This window comes from Pygocentrus nattereri, chromosome 22 (assembly GCF_015220715.1).
Source record: "Pygocentrus nattereri isolate fPygNat1 chromosome 22, fPygNat1.pri, whole genome shotgun sequence".
Lineage (NCBI taxonomy): Eukaryota > Metazoa > Chordata > Actinopteri > Characiformes > Serrasalmidae > Pygocentrus > Pygocentrus nattereri.
The window spans coordinates 25,642,551-25,661,348 of record NC_051232.1 but is presented as its reverse complement, the minus strand read 5'-3'; the positions used below and the strand labels follow the sequence as shown (position 1 = coordinate 25,661,348).

General features: G+C 43.9%; 1 protein-coding gene and 1 long non-coding RNA gene across 3 annotated transcripts; one reads left to right on the top strand and one right to left on the bottom strand.

The window, feature by feature from the left end:
* Positions 1-101: 101 nt before the first annotated feature.
* glb1 (galactosidase, beta 1) lies at positions 102-16,742 on the top strand. Its single transcript, XM_017683796.2, has 16 exons — positions 102-437; positions 1,835-2,007; positions 2,108-2,258; positions 2,803-2,863; positions 2,970-3,064; positions 3,510-3,690; positions 6,536-6,594; positions 6,763-6,884; positions 6,975-7,015; positions 7,108-7,220; positions 7,367-7,441; positions 12,803-12,892; positions 13,036-13,149; positions 13,485-13,616; positions 13,949-14,191; positions 15,728-16,742. The coding sequence occupies exons 1-16, from the start codon at positions 381-383 to the stop codon at positions 15,980-15,982; spliced, it is 1,962 nt and encodes a 653-aa protein (XP_017539285.1). The 5' UTR covers positions 102-380; the 3' UTR covers positions 15,983-16,742.
* On the bottom strand, positions 3,644-18,720 carry LOC108411974. 2 transcript variants are annotated; one of them, XR_005129416.1, is made up of 5 exons: positions 18,593-18,720; positions 18,165-18,289; positions 17,871-18,069; positions 13,439-13,499; positions 3,644-3,745 (listed from the first exon to the last, which is right to left on the bottom strand). It is a non-coding gene; the product is annotated as an uncharacterized LOC108411974 (long non-coding RNA). The 2 variants fall into 2 exon arrangements; XR_001856604.2 differs by lacking the exon at positions 3,644-3,745 and adding an exon at positions 6,725-6,882.
* Positions 18,721-18,798: the final 78 nt, after the last annotated feature.

The following is an 18,798-nucleotide window of genomic DNA, read 5'->3' as shown; positions in this document are numbered from 1 at the left end:
ATCTTAACTGATTCTGTCTTTAAAGCCAATTTGAGTGTAAATATTCTTTAATACATTCTAGGCTGCTTCTGCAAGTGCATGTCGAAGTGAAGACATCTCACTGCTTCTGGGTATAAATGATAAACTGCATGGCCCATTCTGTTCATTCTGGCAGGCAATTTTAATGACTCTAACGCGCTTTGAATCTTTGAATCGAATCACTGATAGAATCAGGCCGCAATGAGCCGGTTCCACACAGTGAATCGAACTGAAAGCGGAGGAGACTGAAGACTGAAGCGCGAGACCGCCCCGTCGCGGCCTGGAGCCACATCACGTGACGAAGTTCCGAGTTTTCTCAAACTGACTCGGCGTTGCTTCGCTTCGCGACCCGTAGAGAAACGATGGGCTTCCCGAGGGCTGCTGCAGGGCTGCTCTTCCTGGCAGTTATTCCTGTTTCAGTGAGTATTACCTGAGAAAACCCGTCGTGTTTATTCATTTATTTGTCGGGTTGCTGCAGTGCTTGGTATGTCATAAGTTCCTGTTATCCGCCGAGTCTTCGCACAGAACTTCTCATTGAGAAGTGGACTCAGTTCTCAAAACCTGCTGTGAAACTGAAGCGAAACCTTATTTATCCAGATACTGTTGTGCCCAGCCTGCCTGGTGTAATGCTCTGCGAATGTCGCCAAGTTAAAAGGTTCAGTGTTGAGGGAAACAACTTTCCACATCACTTTCCATGTAAAACATCCCAGTTCTTGACATGCTTATCTTCCTCCGTAGATGTTTTGTGTTAAAGTCAAATGTGTCGTTTGGAGATATGAGTTGAAGTGTTTTGGCACAATAAAAGATTAGTAGAAGACACAGATCCACTTATCTGATGTGGGCTTTGTCATGTTGCTGTCTTGTGACCTGTCACACTTCAAGGTGTTGTAAAGTAATACATGCTGGTTATGCTTAGGAGAAACTCAGAAAGTGCAGGAACACCAGCAAGTTTCATTTATTTTTTAAAGTGACAAACTTTTTTTTTTTTTTAAAGGCACTGAACCAAAAATTCATCATCCTAAATGTTTTATTGTTTTCCTTGAGCTCTATTTATAACATTCGATTGGACTGAAGTACCAGAAAACAGTTATAATTCAGTGTATGTGACCAGTTTCCAGCTTCTCTTTATCCCTTAGAATTAAACAGGCTAGCTTTAGCCCTATCAATGGGATATGGTGAGTTTCATTCTCTGTGATGCCAAAGCCATCCGTGGACGGGAGTCCAAGAGAGCGTAATTGGCCCTCCCTCTGCTCGGTCATTCAGCACCATGCTGACCAATGCAATTATCTGTTAGCTGTTAGGCCCGAAACGTACTTTACGCAAATAGCACGTAAGGCTGTGTCTTCTATCTTCAGGTCTGCGCTCTTGCTCTCTTTCTGACCTTTGGTAGTCTCTTCCAAGCATGTTAAACTGTCCATTCACATTGCTGCAGTTTGAGGAGATGCTGTGCTGCTTCATATATTTATGAGGAAGCTCTTTATGAGGGAGGCCTCACTAGTGAGTATAAAAAAATCTGAGAAAGGAATGAAACGTTTTACTGTGACTTTATGACTAACATATGTAAATTCACTGTTCTGACTGGATGCGCTGTACATAAATATATGTAAAAGCACTGATATCTCAAAAATAGTGAATTCAGAAAGGGCTGTTTTTAACATTTTCTTCCCATACATGGATGGGAAAGTGAACAGCACGGTAAACTGACTTTCATTGTAAGGGCTCTTTACAGTTGTGAAACTGACCTTAACAGTATATCTGAAGGTTTTAGGACTGGGCATGACCACATACAATGACAGTTGTGTTTTCTTTCCATTAGCTTGCCACAAGTTCTTCAAATTTTACTGTGGATTACAAAAACAACTGCTTCCTTAAAGATGGCCAGCCCTTCCGCTACATTTCTGGCAGCATCCACTACAGCAGGATTCCTCAGGTCTACTGGAAGGACCGGCTACTAAAGATGTACATGGCAGGACTAAATGCCATCCAAACGTAGGCAGACCACACATTGTGATGCCTTACGCTGGGCAGAAGTAGCTCTGCCTCTCAACAAGCTTCACATCTCATTCACCATGTGTGGTTTCACCAACAGGTACATACCGTGGAACTTCCACGAGCCCATACCCGGCCGCTACGACTTTTCAGGAGATCGGAACCTGACGCACTTTCTTCAGCTGTGCAAGGACCTCGACCTGCTGGTCATCCTCCGGCCAGGCCCTTATATCTGTGGCGAGTGGGACATGGTGAGAGAGGGGACGGTAAACGCAAGGGTGGGTGGGGTTAGGGGGAGGGGTTAGAGGAGAAGACATTTAATGTACTGTTCAGGCAGGGTTAGCTTTACATGGGGAGGTGTGGAAAAGCACATGTGCTGGCAGTGCCAGGTTGTCTTATTCTACTTTTGTTGCCTGGAGGGTCCGGATGAGTTGACAAAGTTGCATCAAACTGTAAGACGGAATGGGAGAATCTAACTTTTCAACTCTGAATTGGGTCCCCCACCTGGCAGCTTTTACCTACTATCAAATGAACTATAACAATAACCAACACATCCCCCAATATTCTGTGGTGTTCCATTACTTCACTCTCACCAGAATAGGATGCACCTCAAAGTGGCTGAATTCGCTGATTAGAAGGGAAGTCTGCAGACGTCTTATGATAACATTACTAGTACTGTGAAGACTGGCTTACAGTAAATGATTGTCAGTGGTGATTTGGTTCCAATACGATGAAGATCTACATCTAGATTTGACTGATTTCTTTTCTATCATGTCTTCTTGTTGGTTAATCCAGGGTGGCTTACCTTCCTGGTTGTTAAAAAAGAAGGACATCGTCCTCCGCTCATCTGATGCAGGTGGGACTATTAGAGTTATTAATTAAACCAGATGCAGCATTTGAACGTGTTTTATAACGAGCTTGTCTATATGACCCGTAGCCCTTAGAGTTTTTTTTTTATTTAGACTACATTGCGGCTGTGGATAGATGGATGGGGAAGTTATTGCCTATGATTAAGCCTTACCTCTACCAGAACGGAGGCCCCATCATTACAGTACAGGTGAGTCATTTCTGCTGTCTTACTGTCCACTTCATTAAAAGGCATCTTCCTTCACATAAATGCACTGGCCACTTTATGAGCCCCAACTACTTATATAAGTGTAGAATTACATTACATCACTCATCTGGTTCTCATTTTATCAGTTACCCTCTACCCTGTTCATCGATGAGTCTGTTTGGGCAGCCCTGGTCAAATTTCATGTTTTGTTGGTTTTCCAAGTGAAAATATAGTAACACATCTTCTACATAGAGCACAATTCTGCATATTGTGCATTGGCTGAATTATCATATTATCATAGCATATCTTTCCAAGAACTTCTGTGTCTTGATATCTCCTGTGAAGATATTATCTTTAAAGGGGATATAAGCACCAGTTCTCTGTTCTCTTTCTCACCAGTCATGTCTCACATTTGTATTTAAAGTGTTTCCCAACACTTGATTAACAGGTGGAAAATGAGTACGGGAGCTACTTTGCCTGTGACTTTGATTACCTGAGGCATCTTGTCAAGCTGTTCCGTTCTCACCTGGGTGAGGAGGTGGTGCTGTTCAGCACAGATGGAGCAGGTGTGGGCTACCTGAAGTGTGGGTCCCTGCAAGGCGTCTATGCTACTGTAGACTTTGGGCCAGGTGAGTTGGGGTGAGGATTGCTTTCCTTGATGTAATCAGCTGCTGGACTGTTGGACTGCATTGTGACAGAAAACAGCTGCTCAGCACTTCCTGTTATGTCTAAGACACACTTGAAACAAACTGTCTTGTTGCTGAACTGAACACACCAAACACTCCCATCGCCCCAAAATCTGTAGACCAGAATCACTGCAGACTTACTGTGATTAGAATTTGTAGTTGTATTGGGCATCAGACTCATGTAAAAGGGACCTGGCTTTAAATCAAAAGTTTGGAATCACTTTTGTCATGTAGGTAGTTATTATGTAATAATATCTTGCGGTGTAGATAGAAGTGTTAGAAACTAAACAAAAATGAAACCCAAAGGTTTACTAATAGTGTAAAATACAACTCCATTTCCAAAAAAAGTTGGGGGCTCTGTATAAAATGTAAATTAAAACAGAATGCAATGATGTGCAAATAATTGAATCCCTATATTTCATTGAAAATAGTACAAAGGCAATTCAGATGTTGAAACTGAGAAACGTTATTGTTTTTGTTTTAAAAATATTTGCCCATTTTTAATTTGACGGCAACAACACACTCCAAAAACGTTGGCACAGGGGCAACGAAAGGCTGGTAAAAGTTATGTAAAACACCTGGTGGTTAATTGGCAACATGTTAGTAATATGATCAGGTATAAAAGGAGCATCTCAGAGAGTCTGAGCCTTTCAGAAGTAAAGATGAGGAGGGGACCACAACTCCGTGAAAGACGTAAAATAGCGATGAACTTTTGCTGTTCATCATCTGTGGTACATAATGACATTAAAAGATCCAGAGAATCTGGACAAATCTCTGTATACAAGAGTCAAGACCAAAAACCAGTATTTGCTGGCTGTGGGCCCTCAGGCAGCACTGCATTATAAATGATTCTGTAGCAGAAATTGCTGCATGGACTAAGAAACACTTCTGAAAACCACTGTCTGTGACCACAGTTCATCACTGCATCCACAAATGCAAGTTAAAATAAAAGTTAAAACGCAAAGAAAAATCATATATAAACAGGATCCAGAAACACCACCACCTTCTCTGGGCATGTGCTCATTTAAAATGGACTGAGAGGAGGTGAAAAAGTGTCTTGTGGTCGGACAAATCACTTTTAAATTCTTTTTGGAAATCATGGACACTGTGTCCTCTGGGCTAAAGACCACTCAGCTCGTTATCAGTGCACAGTTCAAAAGCCAGTATTCATGATGGTATAGGGTTGCATTTGTGCACCTGGCAGGGATGACATGCACATCTGTGAAGGAACCATTAAAAAGCTGAATGATATGTAAATGTTTTGGCAACAAATGTTGCCGTCCAGATGACGTATTTTTCAGGGAAGGCCTTGTTTATTTCAGCAAGACAATGCTAAACCACATTCTACATGTATTACAACAGCATTGCTCTGTTTTTAAAAAGTCTGGGTGCTAGTATGGGTGCTGGCTGCTTGCCAATAGTCCAGAACTGTCATCAGGGAAAACATTTGGTGCATCATGAAATGAAAAATATGACCAGGGAGACCCTGAACTGTTGAGCAACTGAAATCCTATGCAAAGCAAGAACAGGAAAACATTTCACTTTCAAAACTACAGTAGTTGGACTCCTCAGTTCCCAAATGCTTACAGACTGTTTACAACACAGTAGTAAACATGCCCCCATCCCAACTTTTTTGGAATAAAATTTCTCTGTTATATTACTGGATATTAATTTTTAATTAATTTATTTATTATTCATTTATTATTTAATTTTAATTTAAATAAGTTCATTCTTAATGCTGTACAGCTTTCCCAGTTACAGTGGAATCAATGGAATCATCCTACATCTAGAATATTAGCATCATATTAGAATATACACTCACTGGCCACTTTATTAGGTACAGTAAGTAAAAGGTTGGACCCCCTTTTTGCCTTCAGAACTGTCTTAATTCTTCATGGCATATTTTCTACAAGGTGTTGGAAACATTCCTCAGATATTTTGGTTGGTTATTTGAGTTCCTGTTGCTGGTTCATCTGGAACCAGTCTGCCCATTCTCCTCTGACCTCTCACATCGGCATTTTCATCCACACAACTGCTGCTCACTGGATATTTTTTCTTTTTCGGACCGTTCTCTGTAAACCCTAGAGATGGTTATGCATGAAAATCCCAGTAGATCAGCAGTTTCTGAAATACTCAGACCAGCCCGTCTGGCACCAACAACCACGCCACGTTCAAAGTCACTTACATCACCTTTCTTCCCCGTTCTGATGCTCGGTCTGCACTTCAGCAAGTTGTCTTGACCACCTCTACAAGCCTAAATGCATTGAGTTGTGGCCATGTGACTGGCTTATTAGCTTTTTGTGTTAACAAGCAATTGAAACCTAATAAAGTGACCTGTGAGTGTATATTTTACATCTATCTGAATTAAATTGGTTTTATTCTGTTAAAGAGTGCATCCAGACTTTTAAATTAAGATTTTTGTGGCTGTTGTCAGATGGCTCATAGTTTGGCACATAAAACAGGAAATGCTTCTTAGTTTTTAAAATGGCACATACTTATTACAGAGTCATAATAATTTTTCTTTCTAATGACCACTTTATGCAGTCATGTCTCATCTGCTCTTAACCACTTGAAAATGTGAAGAGGGCGAGTACCAGGCATGAATATAGGCCACAAAAATACAAATTACTCCTACACTGTGATTCATTATCATTTGTTGCCTGTGGAAGTAAATGATTCAGAATTTAGTAAAAATACCATAAATGACTAACTCTGAAGTCACATACAGTTATGGAATATACTGTTTAAGGAAACATCTGATAGAGTTCCTTATATTTGTTTTAAACAGGTGGAAATGTGACTGCAGCCTTTGAAGCCCAGAGGCATGCAGAACCTCATGGACCTCTGGTGAGGACTGTAAAATAATAGGTTGATTGAAAACAAGCTAAAGTTGCTAATAATTTGTGAAAGTAAATAACTGCCTGTTAGCGTTATGGAAGTTTGTTAATTTGGCTCAACACAACTGGTGAGACTTGAAGACTTTGTACTGTTTTAATGGTTCTTGATTACTTATAGGTGAATTCGGAGTTCTATACTGGGTGGCTGGATCATTGGGGTTCGCCTCATTCTGTAACCTCCACAGCAGTTTTGGTCAAGTCCCTCAATGAGATACTGGAAATAGATGCCAACGTCAACCTGTGAGTGAACAGCATCATTGTAGTGATTCTGTATAGCATCAGTTATGAATAAACCGTATTCATTCTATTTTTGTTTTTGTCCTTGTCAAGATACATGTTTATTGGTGGAACCAATTTTGAGTATTGGAATGGTAAGTCATGCAGTGTCCCTGAACAAACTAAATGTTGACTAGTAGGAGTGAGCCATTATATCCTAATTTGTTCTTTTTTTGGGATATTTTAGGTGCCAACACACCCTATGCCCCCCAGCCTACCAGTTATGACTATGATGCCCCCTTGACCGAGGCTGGAGACCTCACTGAAAAGTATTTTGCTATCCGTGATGTCATTAAAAAGGTAAAGATATCCACACAGGTTGTACTTGGTCTAATTTTGCTTGTATTGAGATAGAGGAGTACCCAAAGTATACATATAAACTATTACTAACTGGAGAGACTGAAGATGATGTCATTTTGAATTATGTTTGTGTTTTTTGTAAATAGTACAGGAAAATTCCAGAAGGGGCGGTGCCCCCATCTACACCCAAATTTGCATACGGACAAGTGACAATGAAGAAGGTAAACACAGGTTTCCGGCTGATAGTGGAATATTAGCTTTGAGTTAACGTGTTAGAGCTTCAACTGTTCGTAGCACTTTAACAAAAGTAAATCAAATTTCTTTTGTTCACGCTCCAAAAAGCTTCTGTAACTTCTATCAACAGTGGAACTGTTTTTGGTGTTATGAGGACCCATTTTTCTTTAAAGGTTTTACATTGCTTCATTCGTGTTTCCTTATTTGACATGTAATGCGCCAGTACTGTTTGGAGAGAAGCTGCCCCATGTCACGATGCTCCCACCTTCATGCTTTACTGGGGGTGTGGTGTTCTTAGGATTATAGGTGCAACTATTTACTCTCCAAACATGATCCGCTGAAATTATGCCTATTTTGTTTCGGCTAACCACAGTGATTTGCTCCAAAAGAGTCCTGACTTGTCCTAATGCTTACAAATTTATTTATCTCTGTGCTGCTTTTTGTCCGAGGATGAGTAATTAGGTTCCATGAATGCAGATGAACAAATTAATTGTACTGAAAGGGATGTTTAGCATCTTTGTCAGGGATCTGTAGCTTCTCACGTCTGAGTGTTGTTTTGTAATGTTGCCCCAGGACTTCGGGAAACTCTTTCTTCACCTTTACAACTGCTACTTGTTGCATGGCATCTTCCCAACCAGTGGCATGGACACTCTATTGCCAAAAATAATTACTAACCCATCCAAATCAGTGAATTCAGGTGTTCCAATCACTTCCATGGCCACAGGTATATAAATCCAAGCACCTAGGCCTGCAGACTGCTTCTACAAACATTAGTGAAAGAATGGCTCGCTCTCAGGAGCTCAGTGAATTCCAGTGTGGTACCCTGATCGGATGCCACCTGTGAAACAAGTCCAGTTGTGAAGTTTCCTCACTACTAAATATTCCACAGTCAACTGTCAGTGGGATTATAACAAAGTGGAAGCGATTGGGTATGACAGCAACTCGGCCACAAAGTGGTAGGCCACGTAAAATGACAGAGCGGGGTCAGCGGATACTGAGGTGCATAGTGCACAGAGGTCACCAACTTTCTGCAGAGTCAATCACTACAGACCTCCAAACTTCGTGTGGCCTTCAGATTAGCTCAAGAACAGCATACAGAGCATGATGGAATGGGTTTGGGGACAGCCCCTTCTTGTTCCAACATGGACAATGTTCCAACAAGCACAAAGCAAGGTCCATAAAGACATGGATGAGCCAGTTTGGTGTGGAAGAACTTGACTGGCCTGCATAGAGTCCTGACCTCAACCCGATAGAATACCTCTGGGATGAATTAGAGCGGAGACTGCAGCAAGTTTGGAGAGTGCAGCAAGATTACTTAAATATTAAGTAAGTGTCAAAATGATGGCCTTGAGAGGATGGGAGGGCCTGGTACCACCAGGCTGGGAAAGTTTAAAAAAATAGATCCCAATGATGGTTGGAGATCAGGGTTTCCAAGGAAAGTGTCAAATTAAGAATTAACAGGAACCAAAAGTGATTCAAAGTCATATAAAGAGGGAGGAAACAGGATATAAAGATATAATGGATTTAAGGATATAAAGAAGAATGCTTTACATTTTGGTTGTCCTTTAGGCCACCTAAAGCTCAATAAAGAAGAGGGCTTTTCCTTTCCCTCCTCAAAGAATTCAGCGACTAAAGTCCTTCTATTTCACCTTTTGCAGAATCCCTTCTAGTTTTATGATTTTTGCATGAGTGATCAGAATATCCTCTCCATGGATCACCACCTTATCGTGGTGGAGAGGTTTGTGTGCTTGAAGGACCCTAAGAGCTATGTTGTCTGGAGCAAAAGCTCCTGGTAGGGTCTCCCATGGCAAACTGGTCCTAGGTGACAGGCCAGACAAAGTGTGATCCATAACCACCCCTATGAGGACAACAAAGCAGGACTCGTGTACCCTGCCCGGATCAGGGTTACTGGGGCCCCACCCTGGAGCCAGGCCTGGGGGAGGGGCTCGCCAGCGAGCGTCTGGTGGCCGGGCATTCACTCATGGTGCCCGGCCGGGCCCAGCCCGAAGGAGCTACATGAGTCCCCCCTCCCATCGACCCACCACCGATGGGAGGGGCAGTAGTAGGGGTGCGGTGCATTGTGGATCGGGCAGTGTCCGAAGGCGTGGGCCTTGGCGTTCTGATCCTCGGTTGCTGAAACTGGCTTTTGGAACTTGGAACGTTACCTCACTGGCGGGGAAGGAGCCTGAGTTGGTGCGCGAGGTCGAGAGATACCGGCTAGATATAGTCGGGCTCACCTCAACACACAGCTTGGGCTCTGGGTCCAATCTCCTTGAGAGGGGCTGGACTTTTTTCTTTTCTGGAGTTGCCCATGGTGAGAGGCGGCGGGCAGGTGTGGGCTTTCTCATAGCCCCTCGACTCGGCGCCTGTATGTTGGGGTTTTCCCCGGTGGACGAGAGGGTAGCTTCCCTACGCCTTCGGGTTGGGGAACGGGTCCTGACTGTTGTCTGTGCTTATGCACCGAACAGCAGTTCAGAATACCCAGCCTTCATAGAGTCCTTGGAAGGGGTGCTTGAAAGTGCTCCTCCTGGAGACTCGATTGTCCTACTGGGGGACTTCAACGCTCACGTGGGCAATGACAGTAAGACCTGGAGGGGTGTGATTGGGAGGAATGGCCTCTCTGATCTGAACCCGAGTGGTGTTCAGTTTTTGGACTTCTGTGCAAACCACAGTTTGTCCATAACGAACACCATGTTTGAACACAAGGATGTCCATAAGTGCACATGGCACCAGGACACCCTAGGCCGCAGTTCAATGATTGACTTTGTAGTCATGTCAGCGGACTTGCGGCCATGTGTACTGGACACTCGGGTAAAGAGAGGAGCTGAGCTGTCAACTGATCACCACCTGGTGGTGAGTTGGATCAGGTGGTGGGGGAAGATGCCAGTCAGACCAGGCAAACCCAAACGTATAGTGAGGGTTTGCTGGGAACGTCTGGCAGAAGAACCTGTCAGATTGATCTTCAACTCACACCTCCGTCAGAACTTTGACCAGATATCGGGGGAGGTGGGGGACATTGACTCAGAATGGGCCATGTTCCGCTCCTCCATTGTTGAAGCGGCTGACTGTAGCTGTGGTCGCAAGGTAGTTGGTGCCTGTCGGGGCGGTAATCCTCGAACCCGGTGGTGGACACCCCAGGTGAGAGATGCCGTCAAGCTGAAGAAGGAGTCCTACCGGACATGGTTGGCCTGTAGGACACCAGAGGCAGCTGGCAGGTATCGACAGGCCAAGCGATCTGCGGCTTCAGTCGTTGCCAAGGCAAAAACCCGGGTGTGGGAAGAGTTCGGTGAGGCCTTGGAAAGTGACTTTAAGTCGGCTCCGAAAAGATTCTGGCAAACCGTCAGGCGACTCAGAAGGGGAAAGCAGTGTGCCACTAGCACTGTATATAGTGGAGATGGTGTGCTGCTGACTTCGACTGAAGACGTCATTGGGCGGTGGAAGGAATACTTTGAGGACCTTCTCAATCCCACCGACACGTTCTCCAGTGAGGAGGCAGAGTCTGGGGACACGGGAATAGGCTTGTCCATTACTGAGGCCGAAGTCGCTAAGGTAGTTAAAAAGCTCCTTGGCGGCAGGGCTGCAGGGGTGGATGAGATCCGTCCCGAGTTCCTCAAGGCTCTGGATGTTGTGGGGCTGTCTTGGCTGACACGCCTTTTCAACATTGCGTGGACATCGGGGGTGGTGCCACTTGATTGGCAGACTGGGGTGGTGGTGCCTCTTTTTAAAAAGGGGGACCGGAGGGTGTGTTCCAACTACAGGGGAATCACACTCCTCAGCCTCCCTGGTAAGGTCTATGCAAGGGTACTGGAGAAGAGAGTCCGGCTTATAGTCGAACCTCGGATCCAGGAGGAGCAGTGCGGGTTCCGCCCTGGTCGTGGAACACTGGACCAACTCTTTACCCTCTCCAGGATTCTCGAGGGTTCATGGGAGTTTGCCCAACCAGTCCACATGTGCTTTGTGGATTTGGAGAAGGCATTCGACTGTGTTCCCCGGGGTATTCTGTGGGAGGTGCTTCGGGAGTACGGGGTACATGGCTCTTTGCTACGAGCCATTCAGGCCCTGTACAAACAAAGCAGGAGCTTGGTTCGCATGGCCGGCAGTAAGTCAGACTTTTTCCCAGTGAGAGTTGGACTCCGTCAGGGCTGCCCTTTGTCACCGATTCTATTCATAATTTTTATGGATAGAATTTCTAGGCGCAGTCAGGGGATGGAGGGTGTCCGGTTTGGTGACCTCAGGGTCACATCGCTGCTGTTCGCAGATGATGTGGTCCTATTGGGGACATCAGGCCGTGAACTTCAGCTTTCACTGGATCGGTTTGCAGCCGAGTGTGAAGCGGCCGGGATGAGGATCAGTACCTCCAAATCCGAGGCCATGGTTCTCACGCGGGAAAGGGTGGAGAGCCCTCTCTGGGTCGGGGATGAGCTCTTGCCTCAAGTGGAGGAGTTTAAGTATCTCGGGGTCTTGTTCACGAGTGATGGTACAAGGGAGCGGGAGATTGACAGGCGGATTGGTGCTGGGTCAGCAGTGATGCGGGCTCTTTACCGGTCTGTTGTGGTAAAGAAAGAGCTGAGCCATAAGGCAAGGCTCTCGATTTACTGGTCGATCTATGTTCCCACCCTCACCTATGGTCATGAGCTTTGGGTAATGACCGAAAGAACGAGATCGCGAATACAAGCGGCTGAAATGAGTTTCCTCCGCAGGGTGGCTGGACTCTCCCTTAGAGATAGGGTGAGAAGTTCGGTCATCCGAGAGGGACTCGGAGTAGAGCCGCTGCTTCTTCACGTCGAGAGGAGCCAGTTGAGGTGGTTCGGGCATCTTGTTAGGATGCCTCCTGGACGCCTCCCTTGGGAGGTGTCACAGGCAAGTCCACCGGGGAGGAGACCCCGGGGAAGACCCAGGACACGCTGGCGTGACTATATCGCCCAGCTGGCCTGGGAGCGCCTCGGAATCCCTCCCAGGGAGCTAGTGGAAGTGGCTGGGGAAAGGGAGGTCTGGGCTTCATTGCTCAGGATGCTGCCCCCGCGACCCGAACCCCGGAGAAGCGGAAGATGATGGATGGATGGATGGATGGATGGATGATCAGAATATATTTAGAAAAAAACATAACTTAGAATAATTAGTTTTAAAACCACATATGTATGGTCCAAAGGCAAGGGGGAGAACAGCTCTTGGTCCCGACAGTATGCATTCACAAGGTTCTTTGGATGTTCACAGTTCCACATATAACCACAATCATTAATAAGGAAACACTTGAAGAACCCTTGTGTAAGGATGGGCACAATTTTAGTTGAGTTGTAAATCCCAAGTACCCTGTACTTTTTAAGCAGTGCTTGGTTGTGTTTGTACAGTTGCAGACAGTGTCGGAATCTCTGGATATCCTGTCGTTCTCTGGACCAGTCAAATCCCCTTACCCTCTCACCTTTGAAGATCTTAATCAGGTAATCCATCCATACAATATCAGTTTTGCTTTTTGCCTTCCTTTAATGATTAAAAGAAAGGCACAATTTGGCTATACTATGTAATACATCATTAAAAGGATATAAGTACAGTATTAATCATGAACAGATGCTTTTCTCTTTAGGCTTTTGGCTTTATGCTGTATCAGATCACACTTCCAGTAGACTGTCCAAAGCCCACTCCTCTGTCTTCTCCTCTGAACGGAGTGCATGACCGTGCCTATGTGACTATTGATGGGGTGAGCAGTATACCATTTTATTTTATTTTAATTCTACTTTTCTCAACCATATATTATTGTTAAAAGCATTATAAGCTCATCTTATCCAATTGGAAAGCATTCAAAAGACTCCACCAGTACCTACTTTGTACAGCCTGTGATGTTTTTGGAAAGCCTCTGTTAAGACATAAAACTCTATAATATATCTAAGGCAGGGTGAGGTTGGCATTCTACAGAATTGCTTTTTAATCCCCTTAAATTATAGAACAAATACAGATGACACAATAACAGTAGAATTTAAAATACGTACTGTTATCATATTACTGCTCAGGGTTAAATGATATCCTCTGGTTCAGGTTGCTGCTGGAGTCCTGGAGAGGGACAAGACCATTAGCATCAACATAACAGGCAAAATCGGCAGCCGTCTGGACATCCTAGTGGAGAACATGGGCAGAGTCAACTATGGCAAAGACATCAATGACTTCAAGGTTAGCAAAAACAGCAGAGGGGGGATATGTTGATGTGTTGTAGTTGGAGTTATGGACAGGAATGTGGGGTCTATGCCTTGTCTCTCTATTCAAACACAGTATTCAGTGATATTTTGAAGAAAATGTATGTAGGACAAAACGATTGATTTTGTACAAATATTTTTGTATGCATACCCTTTTTTAGCAATTTTTTGGAGGCACCATTCATTTTTCCCTTGGAAAATAACTGTTTAGAGTTTATGTGGACAAATTGCACAAACTGCACAAACCTACAGTGAAAGAGTCACTTCTGTCTTTCTGTTTCTTGTACTTTTTGCTCCTTAACTCTGAAGGGCCTGGTCTCTAACCTGACTCTCGGTGCTGACACACTCTCTAACTGGACTGTGTACAGTCTGAGTATAGATGAGGCAGTGAAGAAAGGTCTCTTCTGGAAAAATAGCTCTCCTCGGACCCCCGACAATGCACCCACCACGACCCTCTCCCCACCAGCCTTCTATGCCGGCTCCTTCAACATTCCTGATGACATCCCTGATCTCCCCCAGGACACCTACATCCAGTTTCCGGACTGGAGGAAGGTGGGATGTTCACTGAATTGGTTGCATATATAGTATCATTTATAAGCTTGGAAGCACTAGTCATATTAATAGTTTTTTTATTTTACATAAAGTTAGAACTTATACAATGCATACTTATACAATGCTTATAGATTTTAGTGACAAAGTGGGACTATTAGAGTGAGGTCTACAGTTTAGGCCATACATCTCCAACCTAGATCAAAAACAAAAGCCTTGTTGCATGCTTGGGTATAAAGGGAGCATCCCTGAAAGGCTCAGTCGTTCACAAGCAAGGACGGGGCGAGGTTCACCACTTTGTGAACAACTGCGTGAGTAAATAGTCATTGTTTAAGAACAACATTTCTCAACGTGCAATTGCAAGGAATTTAGGGATTTCATCATCTACGGTCCATAATATCATCAAAGGATTCAGAGAATCTGGAGAACTCTCTGCAAGTAAGCAGCAAGGCAGAAAACCAACATTGAACGGCCAGACCTTCGATCCCTCAGGCGGCACTGCATTAAAAACTGACATCATTCTGTAATGGATATTCCCACATGGGCTCAGGAACACTTCAGAAAACCATTGTCAGTGAACACAGTTCGTCGCTCCATCTACAAGTGCAGGTTAAAACTCTGCCATGCAAAGCGAAAGCCATATATCAACAACACCCAGAAACGCTGCCGCCTTCTCTGGGCCCGAGCTCATCTGAGATGGACTGACGCAAAGTGGAAAAGTGTCCTGTGGTCTGACTAGTCCACATTTCAAATTGTTTTTGGAAATCATGGACGTTGTGTGGCCAAAGAGGAAAAGGACTGTCCGGATTGTTATCAGCGCAAAGTTCAAAAGCCAGCATGTCTGATGGTGTGGGGGTGTGTTAGTGCCCATGGCATGGGTAACTTGCACATCTGTGAAGGCACCATTAATGCTGAAAGGTACATACAGGTTTTGGAGCAACATATGCTGCCATCCATGCAACGTCTTTTTCAGGGACGTCCTGCTTATTTCAGCAAGACAATGCCAAGCCACATTCTGCATGTGTTACAACAGCGTGGCTTCATAGTAAAAGAGTGCGGGTACTAGACTGGCCTGCCTGCAGTCCAGACCTGTCTCCCATTGAAAATGTGTGGCGCATTATGAAGTGCAAAATACGACAACGGAGACCCCGGACTGTTGAGCACCTGATGTTGTACATCAAGCAAGAATGGGAAAGAATTCCACCTACAAAGCTTCAACAATTAGTGTCCTCAGTTCCCAAACACTTATTGAGTGTTGTTAAAGGAAAGGTGATGTAACACAGTGGTAAACATGCCCCTGTCCCAACTTCTTTGGAACATGTTGCAGGCATCATATTCAAAATGAGTGAATATTTGCAAAAAACAATGAAGTTTATCCGTTTGAACATTAAATATCTTGTATTTGTAGTGTATTCAATTGAATATTGATTGAAAAGGATTTGCAAATCATCGTATTCTGTTTTTATTTATGTTTTGCACAACATCCCAACTTCATTGGAATTGGGGTTGTAACTTTGTTTGCCTTTTTCATCCCAACAGGGCCAGGTGTGGATTAATGGATTTAATCTGGGCCGATACTGGCCGTCTCGTGGGCCGCAGATCACCCTCTTTGTGCCAGAGTATCTTCTCAGCACCCGCGCTCCCAACAACATCACGGTTTTGGAGCTGGAGGCATCTCCCTGCTCCCCTGGTCCCTGCGTAGTCGAGTTCATCAGCACTCCCATTATTAACGCCACTACCAGATACACCAAGCCATTCATGAGGGAACCATTCAGCAAACAGGATCTCCTCTAAATCTCTGCTGTCTGCACTGTTTTCTGGGAAATGTTTAAATCTACAATTCTGCAGTTCTGTTTTCATTCCATTGAGTCATGTGTGTGTAATGCTCGTAGTAGCAGTCTGCACTATAGAGCACATAAACCAATGCCTACGTAGCGCATTTTATGCCAAATTCATATTGAGTCATATTGGGTTTATACATCACCAGAGGCTGCTGGCATAAATTCATAATTGAATAGAAAAGAAAAATAATGATAATCTATCCAGTGAGATATTTCACAAAGTATGTTTTATCAGTTGGAGAGATTTTATTATCATTTAATGTCTGTTCCCTTTACATTATGATCATGTATTATGCTACCTCACAGGGATATTTGGCGTATATGGTGTATTCTAATCACAGGCTGCAGGAAACACTGGTTTACTTAAAGGGGACTCCTACGTATCTCTTAATTCTTGACTGTTTTTAGCAGCTGTGACTATTCTAATTATTTTGCTGCCACTTTGAATCATGGTTGAATGACTCACTGTCGCTTGTCTACAGAGGACTTGTAACTTGAATCAGGTGTCTTTTATGAAGGCTTGACTTTGGGATGAATCCAAATTTTGTTTTGCACTTTTCTGCTGGGTTTTATGTGAAATAATATGTTGTGCTGTTTTACATGTCAGGGTTTAAAAGTCTATATTTTCTGTTGTAATGCACTGAAATTGATTCATAATTGTTGCAAATGCTGGAGATTTTAGCAGTGAATAAAAAAATCCATTTCTTACTTGATGTGTTGGTTGGGCTAGTATGTAATAATATTTCATACACTATGATAAATACGTTTGAAATGTCAGAAAAACTATAACTAAGTGAAAGTACCTGGGACAAGTCCTGATCAGTTGAGAACCAGATGAATATGTGTAGGAAGACAGAACATTTGGTAAAGGTTTAAAATTCTAACTTCAACAACTGAAACGGATACAGACGTATTTCTGTTGACTAACTAAACTTGTACAAGCATTTATGCCTTTCAAAATCAATACAGGCACTGCTTCCATGCCTAAAAAATACAGATACTTTTTTTTCCTGACAAAAAAGGAAGTGGCCATCCCCAAACTGTTCTCACAAAGTTGGGAGCATGAAATTGTCCAAAATCTCTTGGTCTGCTGAGTTCCTTTCACTGGAACTAAGGAGCCGAGTCCAACTCCTGAAAAACAACCCCACACCATAATTCCCCCTCCACCAAACGGCACAATGCAGTCAGACAAGTACCGTTCTCCTGGCAACCGCCAAACCCAGACTCGTCCATCGGATTGCCAGACGGAGAAGCATGATTCATCACTCCAGAGAACACGTCTCCACTGCTCTAGAGTCCAGTGGCGGCGCTTTACACCACTGCATTCAACGCTTTGCATTGCACTTGGTGATGTAAGGCTTGGACGCAGCAGCTCGGCCATGGAAACCCATTCCATGAATCTCTCTACGCTGTTCTTGAGCTAATCTGAAGGCCGCATGAAGTTTGGAGGTCTGTAGCGATTGACTCTGTGCACTATGCGCCTCAGCATCCGCTGACCCCGTTCTGTTATTTACAGTGGTCTACCACTTCATGGCCAAGTTGCTGTTGCTCCCAGTTGCTTCCACTTTGTTATATCACTGACAGTTGACTGTGGAATATTTAGTAGTGAGGAAATTTCACGACTGGACTTGTTGCACAGGTGGCGTCCGATCACGGTACCACGCTGGAATTCACTGAGCTCCTGAGAGCGACCCATTCTTTCACTAATGTCTGTAGAAGCAGTCTGCAGGCAAGGGTGCTTGGTTTTATACACCTGTGGCGATGAAAGTGATTGGAATACCTGAATTCAATTATTTGGATGGGTGACTGAATACTTTTGGGAATATAGTGTAAGCATGTACCTCAATACTGGTGGAATCTGCCTCAATATAGGTGGAATCCGCTTCAATACGGGTAGAATCTGCCTCGGTGCAGGTGAATCCTCAGTTACCGAGCCTCGCCAGAGCCGGGTTGTGAGGAGTCTGACCTTGTCCTGTCTCCCCGGTACATCAACGATATGACCGTAAAACGCCAGAGGGCGCCCGAGTGCTCAATGAATGACTCAAAAACAGATAAAACAGTTTCTAATCCCTTGCCCGTAATTTTAAAAAGTAGAAGGATGTATTTCACCAGAAAAAACCACAAAGAAAACTCACCTCGACTTTTCCCTTTTCCTTGCAGCACACGGGCTTTGGGCAGCAGGACGCCGTCGACTGAGTGCTGATTGGTTGACGAGCGGAGCAGCTCATTGGCCTTCAAGCTATCTGACGTCACGGATACCCTGAGGCACCATTTAAAACTCGTTTAAAAGCACTTAAAAATAACAGCAGCGTTAAAATGCGTTATGCTATTCAGTGTTCAGAAAATTCATTTCATAATAAAAATTAAGTTAATATAATATAATTAATAATTAATTAAGTTAAGAGAGGCCATGAGGTAGTTAAGAATTTCTAGATTGTTATCTTGAGATATGAATTGGTTATCTTGCGATCTCAAAGGAACAACTTTGTTATCCTGAGATCACAAGACAGTTAACTTCTCAATCAATCAATCAATCAATCAATCAATCAATAAAATTAACTACCTCATGGCCTCTCCGGGCGTTTGTAAGGTGCTGAGGAGTTCAACATGCGGTGCAGAGCTCTGGATAGTTGAGGGAAGTATTGCTCTTATCATTCATCACTTTAAGGCGTGTAATCCAGTGCTGCACTGAGCACCAGCACTGTCGGGACTGGATTTAAGAGAGTATGAATTACAGCATATTCGACGGCGGTATTATAATCTATGTCC